At 34.5% G+C, this 13,741-nt stretch overlaps 1 protein-coding gene across 1 annotated transcript in view; it reads left to right on the forward strand.

Annotated features, from left to right (window-relative positions):
* The first annotated feature begins 1,499 nt into the window (after positions 1 to 1,499).
* The window catches only part of LOC106877082 (uncharacterized), a 102,290-nt gene continuing 90,048 nt past the window's right edge, over positions 1,500 to 13,741 (forward strand). The window contains exons 1-2 of the mRNA XM_014925881.3: positions 1,500 to 1,787; positions 12,297 to 12,405. Of these exons, the coding sequence (XP_014781367.1) occupies positions 12,381 to 12,405 (25 nt within the window). The 5' untranslated portion in view covers positions 1,500 to 1,787; positions 12,297 to 12,380. The remainder of the gene's footprint in view (positions 1,788 to 12,296; positions 12,406 to 13,741) is intronic.

Here is a 13,741-nt window from a genome sequence, read left to right on the forward strand (position 1 = left end):
ACGGCTTATTTAAACTCGTGAAATCTTATCGAAATAAAATCCGGTAAAATTTTATAAAGATGGGATGAAATTGTTTAAATTTTTGTGTATTGCATTTAAAAAATATATAAAAAAACAAATTGAAATCCGAAAACACAGACATTCATAAGTGCGAATTAATCCTTTCAGAAAGAAGAAACGAGTAGAACGAGATTTAGGTCAACGGATCCCTCTTCTTAAATCACTTTCTAAATTAACAACTGGCACCATTTTGAAACTATTGCTTTGTTATGAAAAATTAAAGTTGGGTGTTACGAAAAAAATTCGATCAAGGCCAAATCGTATATGTAGAAAACGATATTCTTGATAAAATTCCCGAAAATGGTTCCGCTGTGACTAAGACATTACTTTAGTAACGCAGAGCCTCGTTTTTGAAATGATTCTTTTGAAACAGGCCCTGCCCATGGAACGCCCTTTAGATAGAAGAATAACTTCAAGGGAAGGCCAAGGGATGGTTTATATAGTTGTTAATGAAACTAAGAGATGCTTATATGCAATTTATTTCGGAAGAATCCGTTTTATTAAACATTTTGATTATCATATCTATCTATCTATCTATATATATATATACGCAAACATATATGTATATATATGTGTGCATGTATGCGTATCCCATATCTATAAATTTCTTAATTAGGGTAAATAACATATATCCATATATAATTATTTGTAATTCTTCGTTAACTTAATCAATAAAAATTAACGCGTTATTTATGTAAATAAATATATTTAGTTTTACTTTAAACTGTTAACATTTAAAAAAAAAAAATGATGATACGAAGTCTTTTACGTCATCTAATCAAGTAAATCTAATCGTGAAAAGCTGTATAGCTTCGTATAAACAAAATATTTTTTAGAGAAAATATTTTTTCTTTTTTAATGCAACACATTTATGGAAACGTTCCGGACCACAGTTTTATTCCTTAAGCCTTCCTATATATATATATATTATCTATATATATAGTGCGCGAGTGTATATATATATATATAGAGAGAGGAGGGGGTGGCGACATTACAGCTAGACGAATACGTCATGCAATTCCATTCCCCTGTCTGTTGCTCTTAGTATTTCTGTCGTTCGCACGCTTGTGGTTATGTATATATATGTATGTATGCATATGTGTGTATATATACATATATATGTGTGTGCACATATATGTATCACATTTCTGTTTTCCGTACAGAGAAAGAGAGTAAAAAAAACAACCATTTATGCAAATTATAATATAGATAACATGAAAATAAAAAGCTAAAAACCAATGATATCAGTGAACGTGTAATTTGTCGTGGTTAGTTTTCCTTTCCCCAGCATATACACTATATATATATATATATATATATATATATATATACGGGGAAAGAGATGTGTGTTTTATATATATATAGATATTAAGGTATATGTGTATGTATATCGTTATGGGTGTGTATATATATATGTCTATGTATGTAGAGTTCCATTTAACTGATTGTTGTTCGTACAGATAGATAGAGCTGTGCAAATATGACCATCACTACTACCATCATTATAATAATGTTTCTTGTTGTCACTACTCCTCTCACTCAATAATCCTCCCCTTCCTAATGCAAACCGGTAGAACTGGCTTCCTCGCTCGCTGCTTCGCACGTCTGTGTGTATATATATATATGTTTAAAGAGCCAACTATGTTATTTCGAAGGATTTTTCTATTTTCTGCGTCTTAGATGCAACTGGTAAATGAATTATATGAAAACAAAATTCCAACTGAAAGGTAAAATTAAAAATATATATAATATAAACGCTTAATTTTCATGTAATTAAGGAGAAAAGATAGTGCTCTCTTATTAATTATATTTCCGTAATGTGAGGGTGAGAAAAAAGAACAAACAAACAAACCAAAAAAAACCTCACGAAATTTAGATGTTTAGCTTCAAACAAGTTGTTCACATTGCAGAACAATAAATCAGATGAAAGTCTTTTATATTTTTATTTTTATTTAACCTAATGTAAATTTTCTTACTGATCATCTGATCTTAATTGTTTCGACATTTCACTCAACAAAACGTTCTATGTGCTTTTCTTGAAAATCAATAACAATGGTGTTATGAATAAAATAACACGAGACCTGTATATAAAGAAGATATTTACAGTATGTTTAGACAAGATATAAAAACTATTTAAAGTTCATTGTATGGTTTCTTTTCTCTCACGGCTCGTCTCAGCAACTTTGATGCTTCTATCTACTTCTTGACACACATATATTAGTTGTGAGTAGCACGCATTTTTCTAAGTTAATTCATTCAACTTGCCAGCAAAGACTACTGTTTTGTTTAAATATATACTTATTTACTTCCATCAAGAATAGTGGGATTCTACCATCTAATCCATATCTTCAGTTATTCCTTTCGATCGAACCAGTTTATTCCTGATATTTTAATAAATCACCAAATTTTGGATCAATCTTTAAAAAGTTGACATAGATAATTGTCCAGAAGCCTTTATCTTTAAAAGACTTTAAAAAAAGTTAATGATTCTCCTGTGATGCTTAGTAGAATCAATGTGCATTTACGTATGTATTTATATTTTAAAATGAATTTAATTAATAAGCTAATTGCTATTCTGAGAGATTATTCAGTTTAACTGTGTATATATATATATATATATATATATATATATATATATATATATATATATATTGTTTGTTTTTCATGTAAAGTTTAAAAACACTTGGAACATGAGATTGAAGGATCGCTCAGTATTATTTAGTCGAGTACCATGTTTATTAGCATAGAAAAGGTAGACAGTGACCTCGAAGTTGTGATTTACTAGTCATTAGACAGTCACATGACTGCTAAGCCAAAACTTCAAAGTTGCTGTCCAATTTTCTCTTGTAAATTCTACATATATTCCTGAAATTATAAAGTCCAAGGTTATATATATATATATATATATATATATATATATATATATATAGCAATGTTAAATCTCTGAACGAGGTATTGAAAACATATATATATATATATATATATATATATACATATATATATATATATATCTCAATGAAAGAAAAAAAGTTTTGTATTTTGATTTTAGTTATTTTCTTTTAAATTAAATTGTTAAAAATGACATTAAAATGATTTTATATGATTTGTATATATCCTCATGCATTTCGTGAAAACAAAATATTTTAAAGTAACCTTAAGGTAGACGATATAGTTTTCTAAAAATTGTTTTCTAATTGAACAAACGTCATATTGTAAAAAAAAAAAAAAAATGCCTATCATATCCGGTATTTACTATATAATATCGAATAATTCAATTTAATGATTGTTTTGAAGATTAAAATATGACGCCCAAAATTATTAGATTTCACTTAAATGATTTTATCTTTATTATTTTGGCCTTGTGCCAAAATTTGAAACATTAGTATTTATATTTTTCAGTATAGAATTTTCTTTTACAATCTTCAGTTTGAGATGGGTATATATATATATATATATATATATATAATCATAAATATATAGGGATTGACAGTAACCCGCTTCTCCAACATACTGAGAATTCAGAAATAGCAGTCAAAGAACTACTGATTTCAAAACTGGGTTACTGTCAATCCCTATATATTTATGATTATAAATTTTACCGAAGAAGGTTTTTTTCATACTGAGCTACCCGGCAGAATTGTTAATTATTAATTTTATTACTAATTGATGATCCCCTGCCCTGCATATCTATATATATATATATATATATATATATATATATATATATATATATATATATATAACACTAGAACAGCTGATAAATGACAACTTAATATTGAAAGTCATTGAAAGAAATAAAAGAAGGCAATATCGAACTATCATGCTCTCAAATTATATATATATATATATATATGTACAATATAACATAAACATGCTCGCATCCTTTAACATTTAATTATTCTTTTCCTTTCATTTTACAATGAATGGTCTTGTATGATTCAATCACTCATTTGAAAAAAAAACTAAAATATGGGCTGTTTCTTCTTGCCTATGTGTATGCATGTGTAATGGCCTTCATCTCAGATATGTCCTCACTCAATTTATTGTAACTTCTATTTCAAATTCTTATTTGCTAGAAATAGCAGTCAGATTTCCCTCAAATTACACCCTAGCGCCTTAAATTTAAAAACAAAAGTGGGTACGTTTGGGAACAACATATACCCTGATATACCAACAACACGGGGAACCCCTGGCGGGAACGCCTTTTTTTGTAGGTCTGTTTGATTGGAGTTTGAGTTGACCCGAGGCGAAACAACAGTTCTTTTGTTTAAAAAAAAAATCATTTCTATATAAATCCATTCTACAGGATGTGTTATTTATCAATGTTACAGGCTTAACATCTGTTAAATGACAATTAAAAGTCATTAAAAAAAATAGAACTTGCTAGAACTTCGAACTTGTCTGCACTCAAATCGCTTACAAGCTGACTTTTCGCCCGATACATGTATTTATTTCATTGCATAAACTATTCTTTAATTTTCATCATATAAATAATACCTTTGTGCATAAAAGAGAACTTATTCAGTTAGACTTTGGTAAATTTATACCAATCATTTATCATCACGGACTTACACAAAATCTTTCGGAAAATTATGGGTAGTTTCTTCTTGACAAAATTGAATAGGCCAGATCTTAACTAACAAACACTCACTTGAAATGCTTCTAATATTTTTCTATTCCTGTAGTAATGCATTCTAGATAATAAGTGGAGTTATAATAAAAGAGCTGTAATAACATATCTTTATTCAATGTGTTCTATTTCGGACGGAAAAAGAAATATGAAAACCTATTAGATAATGTTTCTTGCAGCATTAAAATTAAAGAGAAAGAGAATAAAAATAGCTTTCCTCTATAAAATATATTTAGTGAATGGATAACATTAAACGTAGTGTAACTGATTCCAGTTTCAATCTGCTTTATTAAATATGAGCTCCAACTGTAATTTAGGAAGGTTAGAAAGAATTATTTGAATATATTTACAAGTAAAAGCAGTAGACATGGCTGTGTAGTTAAAAAGTTCACCTCCCAACCATGTTGTTTCGTGTTCAGTCCCATTGCGTGGCACATTGAGCAAGTGTTTCTTACTAGGGCTGACCAAACCCTTATAAGTGGATTTGGTAGACAGAACCTGAAAGAAGCCTGCCATATATATTTGTATGTGAGCGTGAATGCATGGACATGTCTCTTCTTGTCATCACATGGTAGACGTAAATGAGTGGCACTCGTATATGTAGTGTCCTTCATTTCCAGTATTCTGCATAGAACATATCTAGCCATAGAGAAATCTCACCTTGCTTGGAAACAGGTGAGGGTTGGTGACAGGGAGGGCATCTGACTGTAGAAAATCTGCCTGAGTAAACTCCATCTAGCTTATGCAAGCATGGAAATGTAGACGTTAAAACGATGGTGATGATGTCACGTATGTGAATCCAAAAGTATAACCTTCAGCAAATGTGAGCTTGCTAGTAGTAATGTTACACATCAGATCCACCAGATTCAAAATAAAGTTTAAATATTTTGTTTTAATATAAAAGAAGAAAATGAATTTGTACAGGAAAGACTATTGTGAGCAGTTCCAGACTGAGAGGAAACAATAGACAGGTTGGAAATCCCAGTTATAGGAAAATTTGGTGTTAGAAATTTTGTTTTTAAATGACCATCATATTTTTCTTAATGTTTGACGTTGAATAAAGACTTACCTATTTAATGCCTTGATAAAACTTTTTAGCATTCTTTTTAATTTTATCTTATAAAATGCTGATATAATTGTCCCTATGATGAATTTTACTATATGGCGAAATTTCTTACAGTAACACGGGAATTCTCAGTGTTGTAGTTCAGGGAAGGAAGGATTGGATACAATGTTTTGTTCAATGCTAAAAGCAGTGAGGACAAGTAGATGCAGAAATGCAGGCACATTGTGTGTTGAATTGGTTTAATGCTAACTAGTTCACTGATAGTTGTAAATGGGTGTCACTATCATACAAACAGTGTCATTCGTCTCCAGTGTTATGTAAAGCCAATTTGACCTTGGGAAAATATTACCCTTGTTTAGAAACAGGTGAGGGTTGGTGACAGGAAGGGTATCCAGCTGTAGAAAATGTGCCTCAATAAACCTCATCTGACCCTTGCAGCATGGAAAAGTGGATGTTAATGATGATCCCCACAATTTTGACACTTAATTACCTGTACATAAATGAACAGATGTGATTACTAGTGTAGTTAGTGGATCACACTTTGGATCTGCTGTAGGCAATATGTGTTTTTTGTGGGGTCCAGGGACAGCAAATGGAAGGGCCACTCTGGGCAGCACAAACTCTAGCTATGCCAGTGGATGTGATGTAATTTAAGTGTATTTACTCAACTATATAACAGAACTGCAGTGGATTTGAGCTGATTACTTAGGAATTAATATTCCAGTATCTTATCTTCTTGATCATTTTGTTTCTAGTGCAGAATTAAGCAGATTCCATAAAGGCCTCTAGAATAGGTCTGATCAAAACGTATCAGGACTGGTGCTATGAAAAAAAAAGAAAACTACACCACATGTCAATTCAACGTTTAGTCTCCTTTGAAGTAGTCCCCTTCTGAAGCCACTCACTTTATCCAGTGTTATTTTCATTGATTGAAGCATTCCTGGAACTCCTTTTTGGGGGGATACTGAGCAGCTGCTTTGTTGCATTCTCTTGGATTTCTTTAATGTCTTGAGATCTTGTTCCTTTCAAGTGGGATTTGATTTTGGGAAAAATTCTTGGCTTATAACAACCTTGACACCATGTCTCTTTCCATGCACACACACACACACACATTTTCTCTGCCATGGTCACTGATGGATCTTCTGTGGCGTGGTGAGATGATCACACTCTACACACTTTATTTCCAAGTGCTGCTATAAACAACGGAAGTGAGTAAGAATGCTATTATTTAGTGTGCATGCATGATATAGTTCAAGGTCAATTTGTGCCAAGCAGCTTTACTCTGCGTACTTTGGCTCTTTTACCATAGCAACAGTCTCAATACTTTTTGATCAGACCTCATATTGTGTGGATGCCTGCTAAATCTAATTTATATCATACTCCACCTCTTTAAAAGCATGTTGTCTTAGATATACAGTGTTTGAAGAAAAAAATAGGATGGGCATGGTTAGAATGACTTTGATTTTAGGTCTATTTGATCAGAACTACCTTGGGTTAAATAATAATAGAGTCTTCTATATTAATAATGTTTTGTAAGTTCAGGGACAGCTAGCTTGGTCAACTAATGGCCAAAGTGACTGGGCTCAGTGCTGGAGTTGGACTTAGTGAGGCCCTAAGCTTTATAAAGCTTGGAGATCTTTGTTATACCAACAATTGTCAACTGAGGGAAATTTGGCAGCTATTTCTAGCCCATCAGTTGACTGTGCAGAAGCTTCTTTGTTGACTTGCCAGATTTTAAGTTTTGAGTAATCCTAGTCAAACATGCCCCTTCTGGTACAAAATATTGTTCTTACAATCTTTAAGGAGATTATGTACCTATTCTAAACCAAGATGCACAAACAAGTTCTATGTTTGAATCATGTGAGTGAGATATTGGTAATGAACATGGTGCAGCAAAGACAGTTGTAGAATCTGGAAATGAGAACAGTTTGGTGAATGAATAGAGTATTGTCGAGAAAGAGGAAGACTAATAATGAATTTCAGAGAATGATGAAAATAGAGACAATAATGGTTGTTGGGGAAAAGAAATAGGATGAGGTAGCTGGGTCATGTGCTAAGGAAGGAAGAAAGTGACTGGGTGAGAGGAGTGCTGGACAGTTGAATCATACTGGGTAGCAATCAAACACTTAGCAGTAATCCACAAGTCCAACACACCAGTTGTGCTTCACCTCTGGTCATGGACTCCATCACATACTCTATCATATAAGGGTTGGTTATGATGAATGTAGCCAGGGTATTTTAGTTACTTTGTTACCCAATCTGTTCATATCATAGCTACAGTAGCTGTGGACAAAGTAGATTTGGTTGTGCATAAGTACTTGAGATTTTTCATTGTTGTTTTGCCCCAAGTCAGCCTTATGATCTAAGGCATTTTAATCATGAATCATCCTGTCATTTATTTTAGATAAGACTGGGATGTGAGTAATATTTGGCTGTTATTTCTACAAGAGTCAGTGGCTACATAGATTCCCTCTATGTTGGCTGGACTTATTAGAGGTCGTTGGCTCTACAACACTTTTTTTAGTTCTAGTGCAGAAATAGAAATTATAGAAAGTGATTTTGATATAATTGGATGTTGTAATAATGATGAAGTTTGTTTCTTTGAGATAAGTCATTGTGGGTGGTTAGATATTATGAAGGTACCATAACATTATACAAGAGCTATGAACTGTGATCCTGATGTGTTCTTAAGTTTTAGTATTTTCATTTTGTTGTGAATATGTGATGGGTGTAGCAGTATGTTATAACTTATAATCTGGAGAATTTTGTTTGGGATGGTATTCATTGTTAAGGATGATGAACATGAGGGCAGGGGATTAATAGAAATGGTAGAGCAGTAGACAAAATGTCTTGCAATAGTCTTCACCATAAACCTTGTGCCAAAATTTGAAACCAATATTCTTCACCATAAAGCAAGAAATTAAATACAAAGCAGCTGGGTCCAAATTGGAAGTAGCATTATCAGTTCCTCCTGTGCTCTTGAGCTGTTTGGGCAGCTAGTTGATGCCACTGGTTTCTGTTGGTTGTAGTTGTCAATGCATCTGGCCATGGGGTATTGGCCTCTCTTATGTCTGTTATGAATGCTCTATGCCATATAGTTTTTGGTCCTCCTCTCTTTCTTTGTCCCTCCAGTAGTGCTTGTTTGAAAGCTGTTTTAGAATGGTGTTCTGAAAACCAGAGTATGTAACCTGCTAGTTTTAATCCTTGTTCTGCGAGGATTTAGCTAAGTGATCTTCTATTGGCTTTCTTTAGAATGTCTTCATTGGTTACATAATCTTGCCAATACATTCTCGGAATCGTTCCCAAGCATCTTCAGTGGAACACATCTAGCTTTCTGTTGATTTTCACAGTGCTCTTCCATGTCTCGTTGAGTATACTTGAGTATAAAAGAAAAAAAGAGGATAAAATATATCATTGAGTTTTAGGTACATAGTGTATACAACTAGGTCACATTATATTCTACATCATTTTGTACTTGAATAAATACACTATGTCTCTTTACATTTGAGGTTGAAATTGCATCAAGGTAAATTTTACCTGTCATCCTTCTGAGGTTGATAAAATAAGTACCAGTTAAAATATGATTACCTATACTTCTTGTGCCTGTGTTACAAACGAATAGATTGAAAGAGTTGCTGGTAATTGAAAGGGTATAAAAGAATGTTGAGTGTTGTATGTGATATAAAATAATCAAGTCATGTTAATAAGTTAGAACACAGGGAATATGATGAATCTTTAGGCAACGTCTTTGTTGATGAGATGGAAATAAGAAAGGACTTCATGTTTTATATGTTGTAATCAAGTAGCTAGTGAAGAAGCAACATTCTAAGGAATTGAATTATTGCTTATAAGCTCAGTGTTTGATCCAATTAAAATCCTTGTTTACTGAAGTAACATTGCCTTAAATAAGGCATGTAAGAGGTTTAAGCTGTTGATTAGTGCCATGTCAGCCCTGATCAAGCAAACCTGTGATCAAATATGTTCCAGCCATGACCATGTTATCTATCTTTAACAGTCATATTGTATAAGGAATTACATTATTCAATATGTCCTTCCTTTTATGAGATGGTTAGGAGGGATTTGGCTCCTATTTCTAACAAGTGTCTATATAGAGGCTCCCTTGTTCGCCCTAAGGAGCTATGTTATTGACTAATATCAGAAAATGTTCATCATCATCATTTAACGTCCGTTTTCCATGCTGGCATGGGTTTGGACGGTTTGACAGAAGACTGCACAAGTCTTCACTGTCTATTTTGGTATGGTTTTTACAGCTGGATGCCTTTTCTAACACCAACTTGCTTACAGAGTGGACTGAGTCCTTTTTACATGGCACCAGCACTGTTGATATCTTAAATATTTTGATATTTGCAAAATCCAGTGTTTGTTTACTTTTTTTTTTTTTTTCCCATTCTTTCAAATTACACTTCTCCAACTTTGCAGAATCTGGTTCTTTAGCAAATAAATTTGGTTCTTTAAGAATTAGTTTGCTTTGACTTTGAAACAGTAACTTAGTCTTTTACTTCATGGCTTCATCATTTTCTTTCTTTCTTATATGAAAATGTCATATTTTTATATGCTGCGAATTTCAATAAATTCAACTTTTGATGTAGGTAAAAGCCTTTAAAAACTAATATATAATTCCAAGATCTTTCTTCTGAAATGACTCATTCTCGAAATCTCATTTGATTACTGCTTCCACATATAAGACAGTATGGCTTTTTTACTTACAGATATCCTAGACAACATCCTTAAAAATGGTCACCAGATAGACTGGAATGGACACACTTACAAATGCACTATGATTTCTCACCCAGAGATATGCTAGTTCTCCACTCTGCCATTTCTACTGATACTGTAGTGGCTATTGTTCCTTGAAGCTCTCTGGTCTTGTGTGTCATTTTCATTCCGGTCCACTTGACTGACTTACTTTTCTTGTTGCCACCCACGTTGTTTCTCTCCTTCCCCTGGCTCTGCACTATCATTTTTTTTTATCATATTCTACAAATCACCCCTCTGGAATTCCTTTCTTATGTTTTTCATGCCATCATCATCATGTTGCTGTTCAAGGGAACCAACAATGGTATCAATCTTACCAATGTCTGAGGGGTTGTGAAAGCCATAAACCAATCTAAACCAATTCATCACTCACTTATTAGAAAAATCTTTTAAATAAGAGGGATTGAGATATTCATTGTATGAATGTACCATTATCTAATCTGTTCAAACTATTCAACACTTTATCATTTAAACCAGCCAGATCCAGCTAAAATATTCTATGCATTTTATGGTCAAACTGTCCAGATCTAGCCTCTCACACCAATCCGACAATGTCATTCTAAAAATTGATAGCTCATCAAAATCTCAAAGCTACAAGCTCTTGACTGAATAATATGAATGCTAAAGGGCTAAAAAAATGTCAGCATGGAACCAGCATTCTTCTGTAACTTCATCATCATCAACATCATTTAACGGCCACTTTCCATGCTGGCATGAGTTGGACGGTTTGACTGAGTACTGGCAAGGCAGGAGGCTGCACCAGGCTCAGATCTGGCAAGATTTCTACAGCTGGGTGCCCTTCTTAATGCCAACCACTCTGAGAGTGTAGTGGGTGCTTTTTACGTGCCACCAGCTTCTACTATATTCTAGAATTTAAGTTTCCAATACTAAAATTAAGAGGCCACGTAACAACTGGAACAAAATGAATGTGTCTCATAAAGTAATCCCTGGGAAGTATATGTTGATAACATTTTTAATTATTGATTTGTGATTAAACTATAAACATCATGAAGCAGATTGAGATGATTGGACATGGCTGTTTAGATGCTGTTGATTTGGCACAGCTGACTGGACATTCAGCCTGTTTTAGAGAGAGAGGTTACACATGCATACAAACATCATGTTCATCTGTTGGAGCAATGAGGACCAGCTAATATTATTAAGGATGACTGATCACTTATGTGGTGGCTGTTTAAAGTGAAGAAGGATTGTGCACAAGAACAGGTCAAAAACTAGGAATGGAGATGGATGCAGTGGCTGACCAAGATGTCTTACTTGCTTCATCTTGCTCTCCACAATGTGTTACTGCAGCTGCCTTCACCTCTGTTGAACCCTGACGGCTTCTTCCACAGGGTCTATTGAATCCTGTCTTTACATGCATAAGTAGGCAAGCCCTAATAAGCTAGTTAACACATAGCTGGGACCCTGACAGGTGTTACTATTCTGGGTCAGAGTAGACCAGAGAACCATAGTGGCTGAGAAGTGGTTCCACACTCCTCAAAAGCCCTGGAACTCTTGGACCAGGGCACCACTATCTGATGCAGTTTAAAATCATACCCAGGATGCAATTACAAACATAACTAGATGTTCACATGCTTAAACAGAGGGTGAGGGAGAATGAGAGACCCATTAAAATGTCTGATGTCAAATAAGTCCTTGTCAGATCAATGACACCAAAATGGCTGTGCCGAAATATCTCGAACTCATTCTGTGAAGAACATTTAGATTATGCTAATTTTCCTCTTTTTTTTTTCTTCTTTTCAGTTGACAATTTTTCATATTGTAACAAATTAGTTACTTCTTACAAAATAAATATGAACTCATGCTAATAACTTGGACATTTGGAATATGGATTCAGTATTACCGAAGCAAGGTATGTTACTTTATTTTCATATATTCTATATTTCCAAATTTAACAATTTCTGGATATTTTCTTTTACAGCTTCAGAGGCATATAGTGTATGCCACTGGGGCCAGCCCTTGAGTTCCCCCCGCCCTGTATAAGCTTGTACTGACTGATACAGCAGACCCATAAGTGCTGCTCCCATAAAAATGTTGCCCATGCAGGTTCCTCTTCATGCCCCCACCCCAGCTACATTATTGTGTGCCTTATATAATTTTTCAGGAAAATGATTGTGTTTTATGTGCAATCATTCAGGAAAATGAATGATAACATGGTATTTCTAAGTTTGCAGTAAGCAATAATTTAATTTTAATAATGATTTTAAGTGACTCCGCAATTAGGGCAAGGTCATCAGCTCCTCTATGCTGATGACCTTGCCCTAATTGCGGAGTCACTATCAGAACTAGAGGAGAAGTTTCAGGTGTGGAAGCAAGGTCTAGAATTGAAGGGCCTTAGAGTCAACCTAGCTAAAACCAAAATCCTAATAAGTAGGAAGGTAGATAAAACACAAACCCCTTCAGGTAGATGGCCCTGCTCAGTATGTAGAAAAGGAGTAGGTAGTAACTCTATAAGATGTACCCGGTGCAAGCTATGGACACATAAGAGGTGCAGCAACATCAAAGGTAGGTTAACTAGGAAGTTAGTTTTTGTTTGTGGCAGATGTTCAGGTGCAATAAAGACTGTAAACAAACAGGAAACAACTTCTATCTCATTCCAGGGTGAAAAACTAGAGGTAGTCGATAGCTTCCGCTATCTGGGCGACCAAGTTAGTAGTGGGGGTGGGTGCGCTGAAAGTGTAGCTGCTAGAATAAGAATAGCCTGGGCAAAGTTTAGAGAGCTCTTACCCCTGCTGGCGACAAAGGGACTCTCACTCAGAGTAAAAGGCAGACTGTATGACGCATGCGTACGAACAGCCATGCTACATGGCAGTGAAACATGGGCTGTAACTGCTGAGGACATACGTAAGCTTGCAAGGAATGAAGCCAGTATGCTCCGTTGGATGTGTAATGTCAATGTGAATACCCGTCAGAGTGTAAGTATCTTGAGAGAAAAGCTGAACATTAGAAGCATCAGTTGTGGTGTGCAAGAGAGACGATTGCGCTGGTATGGACATGTGGTGAGAATGGATGAGGATAGCTGCGTGAAAAAGTGCCACACCCTAACAGTTGAGGGAACCCGTGGAAGAGGTAGGCCCAGGAAGACCTGGGCTGAGGTGGTGAGGCAAGACCTTCGTAAATTGGGCCTCACCGAGGCGATGACTACTGACCGAGACCTTTGGAAATGTGCTGTGCGTGAGAAGACCCGG

This window comes from Octopus bimaculoides, chromosome 4 (genome assembly GCF_046866305.1).
Source record: "Octopus bimaculoides isolate indiv1 chromosome 4, ASM4686630v1, whole genome shotgun sequence".
Lineage (NCBI taxonomy): Eukaryota > Metazoa > Mollusca > Cephalopoda > Octopoda > Octopodidae > Octopus > Octopus bimaculoides.